Source organism: Cherax quadricarinatus, chromosome 39 (assembly GCF_038502225.1).
Source record: "Cherax quadricarinatus isolate ZL_2023a chromosome 39, ASM3850222v1, whole genome shotgun sequence".
NCBI classification, from domain to species: Eukaryota; Metazoa; Arthropoda; class Malacostraca; order Decapoda; family Parastacidae; genus Cherax; species Cherax quadricarinatus.
Genome location: NC_091330.1, coordinates 18,372,369 through 18,389,112, shown reverse-complemented (window position 1 = coordinate 18,389,112; position 16,744 = coordinate 18,372,369). Strand labels below are relative to the sequence as shown.

General features: G+C 39.6%; 1 protein-coding gene across 1 annotated transcript in view; it reads right to left on the bottom strand.

The window, feature by feature from the left end:
• The window catches only part of pic (DNA damage-binding protein pic), a 224,519-nt gene that overhangs the window by 81,081 nt on the left and 126,694 nt on the right, over positions 1–16,744 (bottom strand). The window contains exons 15-16 of the mRNA XM_070092474.1: positions 11,778–11,901; positions 2,341–2,548 (exon numbers count right to left, since the gene is read on the bottom strand). Of these exons, the coding sequence (XP_069948575.1) occupies positions 2,341–2,548; positions 11,778–11,901 (332 nt within the window). The remainder of the gene's footprint in view (positions 1–2,340; positions 2,549–11,777; positions 11,902–16,744) is intronic.

Below are 16,744 nucleotides of genomic sequence, written 5' to 3'. Positions count from 1 at the left end.
TCAAAGTGCAGGCTTTGTACTTCACACCTCCAGGACTCAAGTCTGGCTAATCAGTTTCCCTGAATCCCTCCATACCTGCTTGCACTCCAACAGCTTGTCAGGTCCCAAACATTATTTGTCTCTATTCACTCCTATCCAACACACTCACACATGCCTGCTCTATGTCCAAGCCCCTTGCACATACAACTTCTTTTACCCCCTCCCTCCATCCTTTCCTAGGATGACCCCCAACCCCTTCTCCCCTCCACTACAGATAAACCCTCCAATCATCCTATTTTACTCCATCCTTTCTAAATGACCAAACCACCTCAACAACCCCACATTTTTTTTATACCTCAGCCCTCTGAGTAATACTTTCAGTAACTCCACACCTCCTCCCAATTCCCACACTACAAATTCTCTGCATAATATTTACACTACACATTACCCTTAGACACGACATCTCCACTGCCTCCAGCCTCCTCGTTGATGCAGCATTTACAGCCCATGCTTCATACCCATATATATAGCGTTGGTACCACATACTCTCATACATTCCCTTCTTTGCCTCCATGGATAATGTTGTCTCCACAGATACCCCAATGCACCACTCACCTTTTCTCCTTCATCAATTCTATGGTTTATATATACATATTTGCTGTTTGAAGTGACATCTGAACTGTCGTATTTGCATGCCTCTGCAAAGACAGTGATTGTGTGTGAATGATGGTTAAAGTTTCTTACTGTTTTGGGTCACCCTGCCTTGAGGGGATGTGGCCAATTTGATGAAAAAAATATAGAGGGGAATAAGTTTACTAAGTAACTTTTGTTCTTCTTTTTGGGCCACCCTGCTTCAGTGGGATACAGCCAGTTTGTTGAAAATAGTAGTAATTTACTAAGTATACCATGTGTAGGGTTTAGTACTGAAAGAATTAGAAGTAAGACAGAGCAGGATTGCAGATGAACAAGGAGCCTTTAGAATGGGTAGGGGATGTGTAGACCAAGTGTTCACACTGAAACATACAAGTGAACAATATTTGGATAAAAGCAGGGAAGTTTTCATTGTTTTTATGGATTTAGATAAGGTGGGAAGAGGCCAAAGTGCTAAAAAAAAAAAAATATGATCGAGTGGATAAGGGAGCAATGTGGCAGTTGTTGCAAGTGTTTAGAATAGGTAGTAAGTCACTAAATGCTGTAAAGATATTTTACAAGGATAGTAAGGCTCAGGTTAGGGTGTGTAGGAGAGAGGGAGATTACTTTCCAGTAAAAGTAGGTCTTAGACAGAGATGTGTAATGTCACAATGGTTGTTTAACATATTTACAGATGGGGGTTGTAAAACTAAATGCGTAAAAACTCAAATACGTAATGAGAATTGGCAGTTACTTTCTGCTGATGATATTGTGCTTTTGGGAGATGCTAAACAGAGATTGCAAAGGTTAGTGAACAAGTCTGGAAGGGTGTGTAAAGGAAGAAAGTTGAAAGTGAACACAGATAAGAATAAGGTGATGAGGGTATCAAATGAGTAAGGTAAAGAAAAATGGGATATCACATTGGAGGAAGGGAGTAAGGAAGAAGTGAATGTGTTCAGATATTTGAGAGTAGACTTGTCAGCAGATGGGTTTACGAAGGACAAGGTAAACCATAGAACTGATTAAGGAACAAAGGCAATGGTGCACTGAGGTATCTGTGGAGACAAAAAACATTATCAACTGAGGCAACGAAAGGAATATACAAGAGTACAGTGGTGCCAACACTTAATGTGGGTGTGAAACATGGGTTGTGACTGCTGCAGTGAGGAGGAGAATGGAGGCAGTGGAGAAGTCGTGTCTAAGGGCAATGTGTTGTGTAAATATTATGCAGAGAATTTGTAGTGTGGAAATTAGAAGGTGTGAAGTTACTAAAAGTATAATTCAGAGGGCTGAAGAGGTTACTGAGGTGGTTTGATTATTTAGAGTTCGAGTGAGCAGGGTAATATTCTGTGAAGGTATTCAGGGAAACCGGTTAGCCGAAACTGAGTCCTGGAGGTGGGAAGTACAATACCTGCACTTTAAAGGAGGGGTTTGGGACACTGGCTGTTTGGAGTAACATCTAAACTGTCATATGCAGGTGCCTCTGCACAGTGATTGTGTGTGAATGATGGTGAAATGTTGAATGATGGTGAGTGTTTCTTTCTTATCGGGTCACCCCAGCCTGAGTGGGACAAATCTGATGAAAAAAAAAAAAATACAAACACACACACATACACACACAATATTTGGCAGCAGTCAAAAATGTAATGAATTTATATCCCTGATTATAATAATTAAATTCCTTTAAAAAAAAATTGCCATACTGACCCTATATTACTACACTCAACATACCTTCAAAAGTATTTTGTGATATAACAAGAAGGTTATGAGTTTCTACTTCTTGTCCAGGTTCAGGGGGTGGTTGTACTGGGGGTTTGAGCAAGCTGGAAGTTGTTGATGCAGCAGATGTAGAGTGAGCACCCAAGGAGGCACACGCACCCCCACTACGTAACCCATTATTATCCATCACATCCACACGCATTGTTATTACTCCAAATGTCTGAAATAATTTAAAACAACATAAAAATTAATTCCCACCAGGAAAATCCTTAATATTCTTGTTGGAAAGACAACATTAATAACAGGGAAGAAATATTTTATTAAAAAAAAAAAAAATTCTAAGATGCCAAATAAGGAAACTGATATGGAACAATAACACAAAACTAACTCAACCATTTTCTAATTTACAGCCAGCCTTTCAAGGTCCTACTTACATATAACAGATGGATGTACTTAGTGAATTACTAGCTAAATGTATGAGTACAAATTCTCGTTTTTTTTTTTTAAACACGTCAGCTGTCTCCCACCAAGACAGGTTGACCCAAAAAAATAGAAACATTTTCACTATCATTCACACATAATCACTGTCTTTGCAGAGGCACCCAGATATGACACTTTAGATGTCACTCCAGCCAATATCCCAAACTCCTCCTTAAAAGTGCAGGCATTGTACTTCCCACCTCCAGGACTCAAGTCCAGCTAACAGGTTTCCTTGAATCCCTTCACAAAATATTATCCTGCTCACACTCCAATGGCTCATCAGGTCCCAAAAACCCCTTGTCTCCATCCATTCCTATCTAACATGCTCACACATGCCTGCTGTATGTCCAAGCCCCTTGCACACAAAACATCTTTTACCCCCTCCCTCCAGCCTTTCCTAGGGTGACCCCTACCCCTCCTCCCCTCCACTACAGATTTATACACACTCCTAGTCATCCTATTTTGCTCCTTCTTCTCTAAATGACCAAACCACCTCAATAATCCCTCTTCAGCCCTCTGAATAATACTTTTAGTAACTCCATACCACCTCCTAATTTCCACACTAAGAATTCTCTGCATAATATTTACACCACACATTGCCCTTTGACACGACATCTCTGCTGCATCCAGCCTCCTCCTTGCTGTAGCATTTACAACACATGCTTCACACCCATATAAGTGTGCTGATACCACTATACTCCCGTACGTTCCCTTCTTCACCTCCATAGATAACATTTTTTGTCTCCACAGATACCTCAATGCACCACTCACCTTTTATTCCTTCGTCAATTCTGTGGTTAACCTCGTACTTCATAAACCCATCTGCTGACAAATCTACTCCCAAATATCCGAAAACATTCACTTCTTCCATACTCCCTCCCTCCCATGTGATATTTAATATTTCTTTACCTAATTTGTTTGATACCCTCATCACCTTACTCTTATCTATGTTCACTTTCAACTTTCTTCCTTTACACACCCTCCCAAACTCGTCCACTAACCTTGGCAACTTCTCTTTAGAATCTCCCAAAAGAACAGTATCATGACAGTATCATCAGGAAAAATTAACTGTGTCAACTCCCATTTTGTATTTGACTCCCCATAATTTAATCACACACTTCTCCTCAACTCTCCATGGGGAAGTGAAAAATTCTTTCTCCATAAGCCATGTGTGTCTTAAGAGGCTACTAAAATGCCAGGAGCAAGGGGCCAGTAACCCCTTCTTCTGAAACTTTCATTTTTCTTTTTGTGCCACTCTGCCTCTGTGGGATACAGTCAGTTTGTTGAAAGAAGACCTCTCCCAAACACCCTAGCATTTACTTCTTTTACAACTCCATCTATAAATGTTAAACCACCATAGTGACATTACACATTCCTGTCTAAGGCCTGGGGTATAGACATTGTACTTAATTTTCCACCAAATCATAAACCATTTATGCTTAAATCAAGTGAACGATGAAATGGACGACGACCTTCCACAGCATTTAAGCCTTTCAGTAGCCATTACACAGAACTATGTCACTGAGGCTAGAGTCCCTCACATAGTTCTACGTCACGAGTTCAGCTCACTCTGATAAGCCATAAGCGATAAATACTGGCATAGACATGAGAGAATGGGCCTGTGCAGTGTGTGAAATAGTTCAAAATTTGGTTGAATGGAGCAAAGGAAATTTAATTAAAATAGAAAGATGGCAAAATTGCCAGTGTCAACGGCACCCAGACCATTATTTTCGTGCCCGTGTAATTCCATAAGTTTTCCATCAAATTTCATACTTTTGGCATCATTACCTCCAGAAAAAGAATCTCTACCACTTAAAAAAAAACAATCAATTTTACGGATTTGGAGAGTGAAAGGGTTAAAATAACCATAATTTTTTTTTTTCAACAAGTTGGTCGTCTCCCACCGAGGCAGGGTGACCCAAAAAAGAAAGAAAATCCCCAAAAATAAAATACTTTCATCATCATTCAACACTTTCACCACACTCACACATTATCACTGCTTTTGCAGAGGTGCTCAGAATACAACAGTTTAGAAGCATATACGTATAAAGATACACAACATATCCCTCCAAACTGCCAATATCCCAAACCCCTCCTTTAACCCTTTGAGGGTCGACAGGCCCTCTCCGAAACTCGTTCTCAGGGTCGGCCAAATTTAAAAAAAAAAAAATTATTTTCTCTTATGAAAAGATAGAGAACCTTTTCCCGATCATAAAGACACCAAAAGTTTGAAATTTGATAGAAAACTTACGGAATTATGCTCTCGCAAAGTTAGCGGTCTCGGCGATGTTTAAGCATCGGCATTTTTGCCCACTTTGAGCCCCATTTTCGGCCAATTTCACTATACTAGTCGACAAAAAATATGAATATTTCGCTAGAACTCCATTTTTTCTATCGAATGGGTGCAAGAAACCACCCATTTATGAAATTCAACTATCCAGTACAGTGGTCAGAATTTAGCAATTTTGCCAATTTCACACAAATTTCAAAAGATGCCAATTTCCGAATAGGGTCCAGAATAAACAAGAAAGACATTCCTGGCACTAAAATGACATTTCCTCTAGTCATTAGTCACGTCTCAAGGCCCCTCTTATATTCTTTTGCTTTCCACTTTGAATTTTTATTTTCACAAAAAATATAAGATTTACTGTTATGCAGACTACTGCATTAGTGTAAAAAATGGTAAAAATATTATTGGTGCACTTGTGAAAGAATATTAGACTCACCAGTTGACGTGTATTGCACGCTTGGCACGATTTGTTTACTTTTGAAGTTTGGTAAAAATCGAACATTTCTGCTACTTTGAGCTCAATTTCAAGGCACCTTTCATTGTAAAACCAGTCAAAATCATCTCAATTTCTGTAATATGTCTTCCATTCTATAAAATGAGACCAAGAAAACTAGAATACAACAATAAATACCATACGAAAATACATTGCAAAGTCGCTGATTTATTAAAAAAAAATGGCCAAAGTTTCTTTTTTCTCATTATGCACTGTGTGCTGCAGGATTTTTTTTAGACTGTGCACACTGACGACATAGACCCATTCTTTCATATGAAGGCCTACCAGCTTTCTCCCACTAGATTTGAGGCCGCTAGAATTTATGAGTACTAGTACATCAAAAACCCCTACGCGTAAGACGTACTAGTACGACCAAAACCCTCAAAGGGCTAAAGTGCAGGCATTGTACTTCCCATTTCCAGGACTCAAGTCCGACTATAAGAAAATAACCGGTTTCCCTGAATCCCTTCACTAAATATTACCCTGCTCACACTCCAACAGATCGTCAGGTCCCGAGTATCATTCGTCTCCATTCACTCCTATCTAACACGCTCATGCACGCTTGCTGGAAGTCCAAGCCCCTCGCCCACAAAACCTCATTTACCCCCTCTTTCCAACCCTTTCAAGGACGACCCCTACCCCTCTTTCCTTCCCCTATAGATTTATATGCTTTCCATGTCATTCTACTTTGATCCATTCTCTCTAAATGACCAAACCACCTCAACAACCCCTCTTCTGCCCTCTGACTAATGCTTTTATTAACTCCACACCTTCTCCTAATTTCCACACTCCGAATTTTCTGCATAATATTTACACCACACATTGCCCTTAGACAGGACATCTCCACTGCCTCCAACCGTCTCCTCACTGCTGCATTTACCACCCAAGCTTCACATCCATATAAGAGTGTAGGTACTACTATACTTTCATACATTCCATTCTTTGCCTCCATAGATAACGTTTTTTGACTCCACATATACCTCAACGCACCACTCACCTTTTTTCCCTCATCAATTCTATGATTAACCTCATCCTTCATAAATCCATCCGCCGACACGACAACTCCCAAGTATCTGAAAACATTCACTTCTTCCATACTCCTCCTCCCCAATTTGATATCCAATTTTTCTTGATCTAAATCATTTGATACCCTCATCACCTTACTCTTTTCTATGTTCACTTTCAACTTTCTACCTTTACACACATTCTCAAACTCATCCACTAACCTTTGCAATTTTTCTTTAGAATCTCCCATAAGCACAGTATCATCAGCAAAAAGTAACTGTGTCAATTCCCATTTTGAATTTGATTCCCCATAATTTAATCCCACCCCTCTCCCGAACACCCTAGCATTTACTTCTTTTACAACCCCATCTATAAATATATTAAACAACCATGGTGACATTACACATCCCTGTCTAAGACCTACTTTTACCGGGAAATATTCTCCCTCTCTTCTACACACCCTAACCTGAGCCTCACTATCCTCATAAAAGCTCTTTACAGCATTTAGTAACTTACCACCTATTCCATAAACTTGTAACATCTGCCACATTGCTCCTCTATCCACTCTATCATATGCCTTTTCTAAATCCATAAATGCAATAAAAACTTCCCTACCTTTATCTAAATACTGTTCACATATATGCTTCAATGTAAACACTTGATCTACACATCCCCTACCCACTCTGAAGCCTCCTTGCTCATCCGCAATTCTACATTCTGTCTTACCTCTAATTCTTTCAATTATAACTCTACCGTATACTTTTCCTGGTATACTCAGTAAACTTATTCCTCTATATTTTTTACAATCTCTTTTGTCCCCTTTCCCTTTATATAAAGGGACTACACATGCTCTCCGCCAATCCTTAGGTACCTTCCCCTCTTTCATACATTTATTAAACAAAAGGACCAACCACTCCAACACTATATCCCCCCTGCTTTTAACATTTCTGTCATGATCCCATCAGTTCCAGCTCCTTTACCCCCTTTCATTCTACGTAATGCCTCACGTACCTCCACCACACTTACATTCTGCTCTTCTTCACTCCTAAAAGATGGTATACCTCCCTGGCCAGTGCATGAAATTACCGCCTCCCTTTCTTCCTCAACATTTAAAAGTTCCTCAAAATATTCTCGCCATCTACCTAATACCTCCCTCTCCCTATCTACTAACTCCCCTACTCTGTTTTTAACGGACAAATCCATACTTTCCCTAGGCTTTCTTAACTTGTTTAACTCACTCCAAAATTTTTTCTTATTTTCATTAAAATTTCTTGACAGTGCCTCTCCCACTCTTTCATCTGCTCTCCTTTTGCACTCTCTCACCACTCTCTTCACCTTTCTTTTACTCTCCATATACTCTGCTCTTCTTATAACACTTCTGCTTTGTAAAAACCTCTCGTAAGCTACCTTTTTCTCTTTTATCACACCCTTTACTTCATCATTCCACCAATCACTCCTCTTTCCTCCTGCCCCCACCCTCCTATAACCACAAACTTCTGCCCCACATTCTAATACTGCATTTTTAAAACTATTCCAACCCTCTTCAACCCCCCCACTACTCATCTTTGCACTAGCCCACCTTTCTGCCAATAGTCGTTTATATCTCGCCCGAACTTCCTCCTCCCTTAGTTTATACACTTTCACCTCCCTCTTACTTGTTGTTGCCACCTTCCTCTTTTCCCATCTACCTCTTACTCTAACTGTAGCTACAACGAAATAATGATCTGATATATCAGTTGTCCCTCTATAAACATGTACATCCTGGAGCCTACCCATCAACCTTTTATCCACCAATACATAATCTAACAAACTACTTTCATTACGTGCTACATCATACCTTGTATATTTATTTATCCTCTTTTTCATAAAATATGTATTACTTATTACCAAATTTCTTTCTACACATAGCTCAATTAAAGGCTCCCCATTTACATTTACCCCTGGCACCCCAAATTTACCTACTACTCCCTCCATAACATTTTTACCCACTTTAGCATTGAAATCCCCAACCACCATTACTCTCACACTTGATTCAGAACTCCCCACGCATTCACTCAACATTTCCCAGAATCTCTCTCTCTCCTCTACACTTCTCTCTTCTCCAGGTGCATATACGCATACTATAACCCACTTTTCACATCCAATCTTTATTTTACTCCACATAATCCTTGAATTTATGCATTTGTAGTCCCTCTTTTCCTGCCATAGCTTATCCTTCAACATTATTGCTACTCCTTCTTTAGCTCTAACTCTATTTGAAACCCCTGACCTAATCCCATTTATTCCTCTCCATTGAAACTCTCCCACCCCCTTCAGCTCTGTTTCACTTAAAGCCAGGACATCCAGTTTCTTCTCATTCATAACATCCGCAATCATCTCTTTCTTATCATTTGCACAACATCCACGCACATTCAGACTTCCCACTTTGACAATTTTCTTCTTCTTATTCTTTTTAGTAATCTTTACAGGAAAAGGGGTTACTAGCCCATTGTTCCCGGCATTTTAGTTGACTTTTACAACACGCATGGCTTACGGAGGAAAGATTCTTATTCCACTTCCCCATGGATATAAAAGGAAAAGTAATAAGACCAAGAACTATCAAGATAAAATCAAAGAAAACTCAGATGAGTGTGTATAAATAAACACGGACATGTATGTGTAGTGTGACCTAAGTGTAAGTAGAAGTAGCAAGACGTACCTGTAATCTTGCATATTTATGAGACAGACAAAAGACACCAGCAATCCTACCATCATGTAAAACAATTACAGGCTTTCGTTTTACACTCACTTGGCAGGACGGTAGTACCTCCCTGGGTGGTTGCTGTCTACCAACCTACTACCTATAACCATAATTATGGGTTGTAAAACAAGATTAACTAAAACAAAGTGAGCAATTTTTTTTCTTTACCATTTACTCTACATTTGCACTGTATGCAGTTTCTAATCATTCTGCCAGCATACAAAACATTCCTGGTGGTAACCACAACCACCAAGTTCCTGATTCAGTTTACTGACTATACAGGCTACCCATCTCCTTTTTTAATTTTAACATAGTTAACTGTCAATTATTCTCCATGGGGAAGTGGAACAGAATTCTTCCTCCGTAAGCCATGCGTGTCGTAAGAGGCGACTGAAATGCCGGGAGCAAGGGGCTGGTAACCCCTTCTCCTGTATTTATTACTAAATTTGAAAGGAGAAACTTTCGTTTTTCCTTCTGGGCCATCCCACCTCGGGGGGATACGGCCGGTGTGTTGAAAGAAAGAACTGTCAATTATAAAATGAACTAACAAAAACAGGCAGCTAACACCTGGCAATGCAGGACACACTGTCATTGTTTAAATCACTGGTAACCCTCATGCTATTTGTTTGTGATGAAGAATGCAATGACCTGGGACTCCTCATCAAGTTTAGCATCCAACTCACTCATAACTTTCACTAATACAGCAATAAACATGCAAACAATCATAAACCAATACATTTCTGTATAGAGTATTTGTTCAAAAGGTTATGCATTCAAGCAATAATAATCAATTATGAAACACTAAAAATGATTAATGCAAGAGATCTACTGATAAATACAGCATAGTGCTCTGTTTCTCAATAAACTGCTTTCTTGTGAACTTGCTTAGTAATTAAAAGAGCCCATTTGTTACATGAAGAAAACCTTAATTTCTCTTTATTAGTATGGTAATACTCTTCCGCCAAATTGCACCTCAAAGGTGCGCTTACACTACAGTTATAAAACTGCAACATTAACACCCCTCCTTCAGAGTGTCAGCACTGTAGTGTCCATCTCCAGGACTCAAGTCCGGCCTGCTGGTTTCCCTGAATCCTTTCATAAATGTTACCTTATTCACACTCCAATAGTATGTCAAGTCTTAAAAACCATTCACTCCTAACACACTCATGCATGCTTCCTGGAAGTCCAAGCCCCTCACACACAAAACATCCTGTACCCCCTCCCTCCAACCATTCCTAGGCTGATTCCTACCCCGCCCTCCCTTCCCTACAGATTTATACGCTCTCCAAGTTACTCTTATTTTGTTCCATCCTCTCTACATGTCCAAACTGCCTGAATAACCCCTTCTTAGCCCTCTGGATAATACTTTTGGTAACCCCACACCTCCTCCTAATTTCTAAACTACGGATTCTCTGCATTATAGTCACACCATATATTGCCTTCAGACACGACATCTCTACTACCTCCAGCCTTCTCCTTGTTGCAACATTCACCACCCATGCTTCACACCCACATAAGATAGTCGGTATAACTATACTCTCATACATTCCCCTCTTTGTTTCCATGGATAATGTTCTTTGTGTCCACAGACTCCTCAGTGCACCATTCACCTTTTTCCCCTCATCAATTCTGTGATTTACCTCATCTTTCACAGACCCATCTGCTGACAAATCCACTCCTAAATACCTAAATACATTCACCTCCTTCATACTCTCTCCCTCCAATCTGATATCCAATCTTTCGATACCTAAATTTTTTGTTATCCTCATCACCTTACTCTTTCTTATATTCACTTTTAATTTCCTTCTTTTACATACCCTACCAAACTCATCCACCAACCTCTGCAACTTCTCTTCAGAATCTCCCAAAAGCAGTGTCATCAGCAAAGAGCAACTGTGACAACTCCCACTTTGTGTTAGATTCTTTTAACCCCACACCTCTTGCCAACACCCAAGCATTCACTTCTCTTAAAGCCCCATCTATAAATATATTGAACAACCACGGTGACATCACACATCCTTGTCTAAGGCCTACTTTTACTGGGAAATAATCTCCCTCTCTCCTACATACTCTAACCTGAGTCTCACTATCCTTGTAAAAACTCTTCACTGCTTTCAGTAACCTACCTTCCATTCCATACATTTACAACAACTACCATATTTCTCCCTATCCACCCTATGTGCCTTTTATAATTCCATAAATGCCACAAAAACCTCTTTACCCTTATCTAAATACTGTTCACCTATATGTTTCACTGTAAACACTTGGTCTACACACCCACTACCCATTCTAAAGCCTCCTTGTTCATCTGCTATCCTGCTCTCTGTCTTACTCTTAATTCTTTCAATAATAACTCTACCATACACATTACCAGGCATACTCAACAGACTTATTTTCCTATACTTTTTACAGTTTTTAATTATATAAACAAAAACATTCACCTCTGTCTCCTCTTGATAAGCAATGCGTCGTGGTGTTTCCCCCAGTGGTACAGTTCGTATGTGAAGCTTTTGTATTTCATCAATGGTGCCAATGGTGATGCCCTCACTGGTGGCTAAGGCAAGACTGAAATAATAAATATTTCTAAATATATTGCAGCTTTAAATCTGTTATTGTAATGTAGTAAAAAAAGGCACTGATTACTTTTAGAGTAACTAGAACAAAGCAGATAACTTCAGAAAATTAGAAAAAGAAATAGATTTTTAGTAGTACCAATAACTGAAAAAGGAGTGTAAAACTATTAATGCCACCACTGCTAAATCACAAGTAAACAGACTGGCAAATGCACTGACAAACAATCCAGTAACATGGGATTTCCAATGCAACTAAATCAGTACAAACACAAAATTAGTTACCCTGATAAACTAAAATATTAAAAAGTTTTATGACTAATGTAAATAGTGCCAAAGTAGCAGTTTATGAACTTTATGAGAATTATGCACATTAGGCCACTATCAACCAATCAAGTAGTATACTTTCTAAAAAGAAACATTCCTATTCATACATTTTATATCAACATTCTAGTTTAATGCAGATACACACTTTCATACATACAGTGGACCCTCGATAATTTTAAGGTTCGAAAGTCGTAATTTAAAAAAATCGTGACGTTTTCATCAAAACACTGACTTGTGAATTGTTGTTTGACTCGCAAATAGTCGATCATCTGGGACACGTACACACAGCTGCGAGCCGCCTCACACTCCATTCCCAGCCAGTGTGCCATTATTTATCAGTGAGTGAGGATGATCCCACAAGTTCGTATGATACATTTCATAATATTCCATTCATTTTAGTGCTTACAACTGCTAAATAAGTCACCATGGCTCCAAACAAAGCTTCTAGTGCCAGCCCTTTGGTAAAGAATGTGAGAAACACATATAATTCAAGAAAAAGTTTGTAGAAAAATATGAAGGTGGTGGTGGTAGAGTGGTAGCAGTTGTGATAGTAGTAGAAGGTGGTAGTGATGGTGGTAGAGGGTGCTAGCAGTTGTGATAGTGGTGGAGGGTGGTAGTGATGGTGGTAGAGGGTGGTAGTGATGGTGGTAGAGGGTGGTAGTGATGGTGGTAGAGGGTGGTAGTGATGGTGGTAGAGGGTGGTAGTGATGGTGGTAGAGGGTGCTAGCAGTTGTGATAGTGGTGGAGGGTGGTAGTGATGGCAGTAGAGGGTGGTAGTGATGGTGGTAGTGATGGTGGTAGTGATGGTGGTAGTGATGGTGGTAGTGATGGTGGTAGTGATGGTGGTAGAGGGTGGTAGTGATGGTGGTAGAGGGTGCTTAGAGTGGCCCTTATACACCCAACAACAACAACACAACACCTCTTGTGACATTCATGACGTATTTAATTCATTCTAGAGTATATTCCATTTTTCTATGTCATTAATATTGTTTATTATGTCATATTAGTTGAATTGTGATAGATAAATAAGCTGTAGAGTTGATATTAGTGTCATATTCTCCAACAATAAACTCGCCTCCCCTCCCTCTGCCCCGTCTGCCATACACCATCAAAAGTCTTCAGTAAAGGCAAGTGTGAGGTTAAATGTTCAATTATACATTTTATTAGTGCTTTCAATTTATTTGGCATTCTTTTCTGCATGTAAATCTATATTTAAGCTAGGGAAGTGACCCCTGAAGTGACCTAGTCTCTTTATGGAGGGATATTCCCCTTCCAAGCAAGAACCTCTCTTCCCTCTCCTCCTCCTCCTCCTCCTCCTCCTCCCTGTCTTCCATTCATCAACAACAGCCTTCAATAAAGGTAACTGTCATGTTGAATGTTCATTCTTTTGTGCATGTAAATCTATCTTTAAGGCAAAAAAAAAAAAATTGTTGTTGATACTTCTGGGTGTCTGGAACGAATTAATTGAATTTACGTTATTTCTTATGGGGAAAATGGATTCACAAATGGTCAATTTCGATAATAGTCACGCTCTCTGGAACGGATTAATTATGAAAAATGAGGGTCCACTGTACTTCTACTACTTAGCATTTACAGAAATTCATACAATATCTCACAGTAACAGAAACAAGCCCAAACACACTTCTCTCTCCTAACAGGAACTAAAAATGTGCTGCTCTTCAATAATATACAGGAAGGTCCTGCTTATACAGCAGGTTAGGTTTCAACCACTGCTGTAAAGAGAAAACTGCTGTTAATATAATCAAAGCCTTTTCTCACTTTCAAATGCATATAAAAGCCTGATAACATGTTTACACTATCATATATTTGTAAACTATCATATATTAAGTGAGCAATAGAGCTAGGCCTAGAAAATGCATATACTACAGTATACAGTGGAACCCCGGTTTTTGTCTGGTCCGGTTATCATACAATTCAGTTTCTGACCACTTTTTTCGGCGAAATTTTCCCTGTTTTTGTACATCTGCTCGGAAATCGTCTATACCAGACGTGTCCACCTGCCCACGGGATGCGGCCGCTCATACATTCGTGACTCAGTCTGCCTTTGTTACTCATTCAGTGAGCATTACTCCGCACGTTCATCCAAAACATTTTGTAATAATCCATTGTTTGTTGTGCTTGCAATTGCTAAATATGCCACCATAGGGCCAAAGAAAGTTCCGAGTGCCAGCCCTTTGGTAAAGGTGAGAAACATGAAAGAATTCAAGAAAGAGCTCATAGAAAAATACAAAAGTGGCATACATGTGGCTGAGCTCACAAGGATGTATGGGAAGTCCAAATCAACGATCAGTTCCATCCTGGTGAAGAAAGAAGAAATCGAGGAAGCTGATGTTGTGAAAGGGATAAATGTGCTAACAGAACAGAGATCGCAAACTATCGGAGATGTTGAGTTGTTGTTGGTGGATCAACCAAAAACAGTTAGCAGGAGATAGTGTTGTGAAAGCAATAATTTGCAAAAAGGCAAGGCAGTTGCATGAAGATCTCAAAGAAAATGCCTGGAACGAGTGCTGCTGTTAGTGAATTTATGTCCAGCAAAGGCTGGTTTGACAGATTCAAGAAGCGAAGTGACTGAAAGTTCAGACAAATGTGGGGTTGAATTCATTGATGAATTCAAAGAGAACATAGAGGCTGAAGGATTCCTCCCCCAACAAGTCTTCAATTGTAATGAAACAGGCCTCTTTTGGAAGAAAATGTCAACAAGGACCTACATCACGCAGGAGGAAAAGGCACTGCCAGGATGCAAGCCTATGAAGGACAGGCTAACTCTCTTGTTCTGTGGTAATGCTAGTGGGGATTTCAAACTGAAGCCTTTACTGGTGAATCACTCTGAAAATCCTAGAGTGTTCAAGAAAAACAAAGTCATCAAGAGTAAATTGTATGTGATGTGCAACTCTAACAATAAGGCATGGGTCACTAGGCAAAATTTCACTAAGTGGGTCAATGAAGTGTTTGGCCTGAGTGTGAAGAAACACCTCCTGGAAAATAAATTGTCACTCAAGTGCCTCCTGGTAATGGACAATGCTCCTGTTCATCCTCCAGACTTGGAAGACCAATTGTTGGGGGAGTTTAGTCTCATCACAGTGAAGTTCTTGCCCCCTAATACCACTCCTCTCATCCAGCCCACGGACCAGCAGGTCATTTCAAAGGTGCTTTGAAGTGACCATGGACATTGAATTGACCCTAAGAGAGTTCTGAAGGAATCAATTCAATATCCTTAATTGCATAAGCCTTATAGATAAGGCTTGGCAGGGAGTAACTTCCAGGATGATTAACTCTTCTTGGAGAAAATTGTGGCAAGAATGTGGCCAAAAGAAGGATTTTGAAGGGTTTGAGGCTGACCCTACTCCTGTTGTGGAATCTATTGTGTCTTTGGGGAAGTCCATGGGGTTGGAGGGGAGTGGCCAGGATGTGGAAGAGTTGGTGGATGACCACAGGGAAGAGCTAAACACTGAAGAGCTGCAAGATCTTCATCTGGAATAGCAACAGACCTTAGCTGAGGAAATTGCTTCAGAGGAGAAGGAAAAGAGAGGGGAGAATGTGCCTTCTTCAGTGATTAAGGATATTAGTGCAAAGTGGAGTGAGGTGCAAAGTTTTGTGGAGAAATATCACCCTAACAAAGCTGTTGCAAGCCGTGTCAGCAACATGTTCGATGACAATGCCATGTCCCATTTTAGGCAAATCTTAACCTTTTCAGGGTCCCTAGGCCCTCTCCCTCAGAGAATCTTTTCCCAATCATAATGACACCAAAAGTATGAAATTTGATGGAAAACTTACGAAATTATGCTCTTGTGAAGTTAGCAGTCTCGATGATGTTTACGCATCGGCGATTTTGCCCACTTTGAACCCTATTTTCGGCCAATTCTAGTGTACTAGTCAACAAAAATCATAATTATTTTGCTAGAACTCTATTTTTTCTATCGAATGAGTACAAGAAACCACCTATTTACCGATTTCAACTATCCAATACAGTGGTCAGAATTTAGCAATTTTGCCAGTTTCACACAAATTTCAAAAGATGACAATTTTCAAACAGGGTCCAGAATAAACAAAGACATTCCTGGCACTAAAATAACACTTCCTCTGTTCATTAGTCACATCCCCACGCCCCTCTTACATTCTTTTGCTTTCCACTTTGAATTTTTATTCTCACAAAAAAATAGAAGATTTACTGTTATACAGACTACTGCATTAGTGTAGAAATGGTATAAATAATATCAGCACACTTGTGAAAGAATATTAGACTCACCAGTTGATGTGTACTGAACGCTTAGCATGATTTGCTTACTTTTGAACTTTGGTAAAAGCCGAACATTTCTGCTACTTCGAGCTCAATTTCAAGGAACTTTTCATTGTAAAAGCAGTCAAAATCATCTCAATTTCTGTAATATGCCTTCTATTCTATAAAGTGAGACCAGGAAAACTAGAATACAACAATACATACCATACGAAAATACAGTGCGAAGTCGCTGTTTTAATCCAAAAACAAGGTC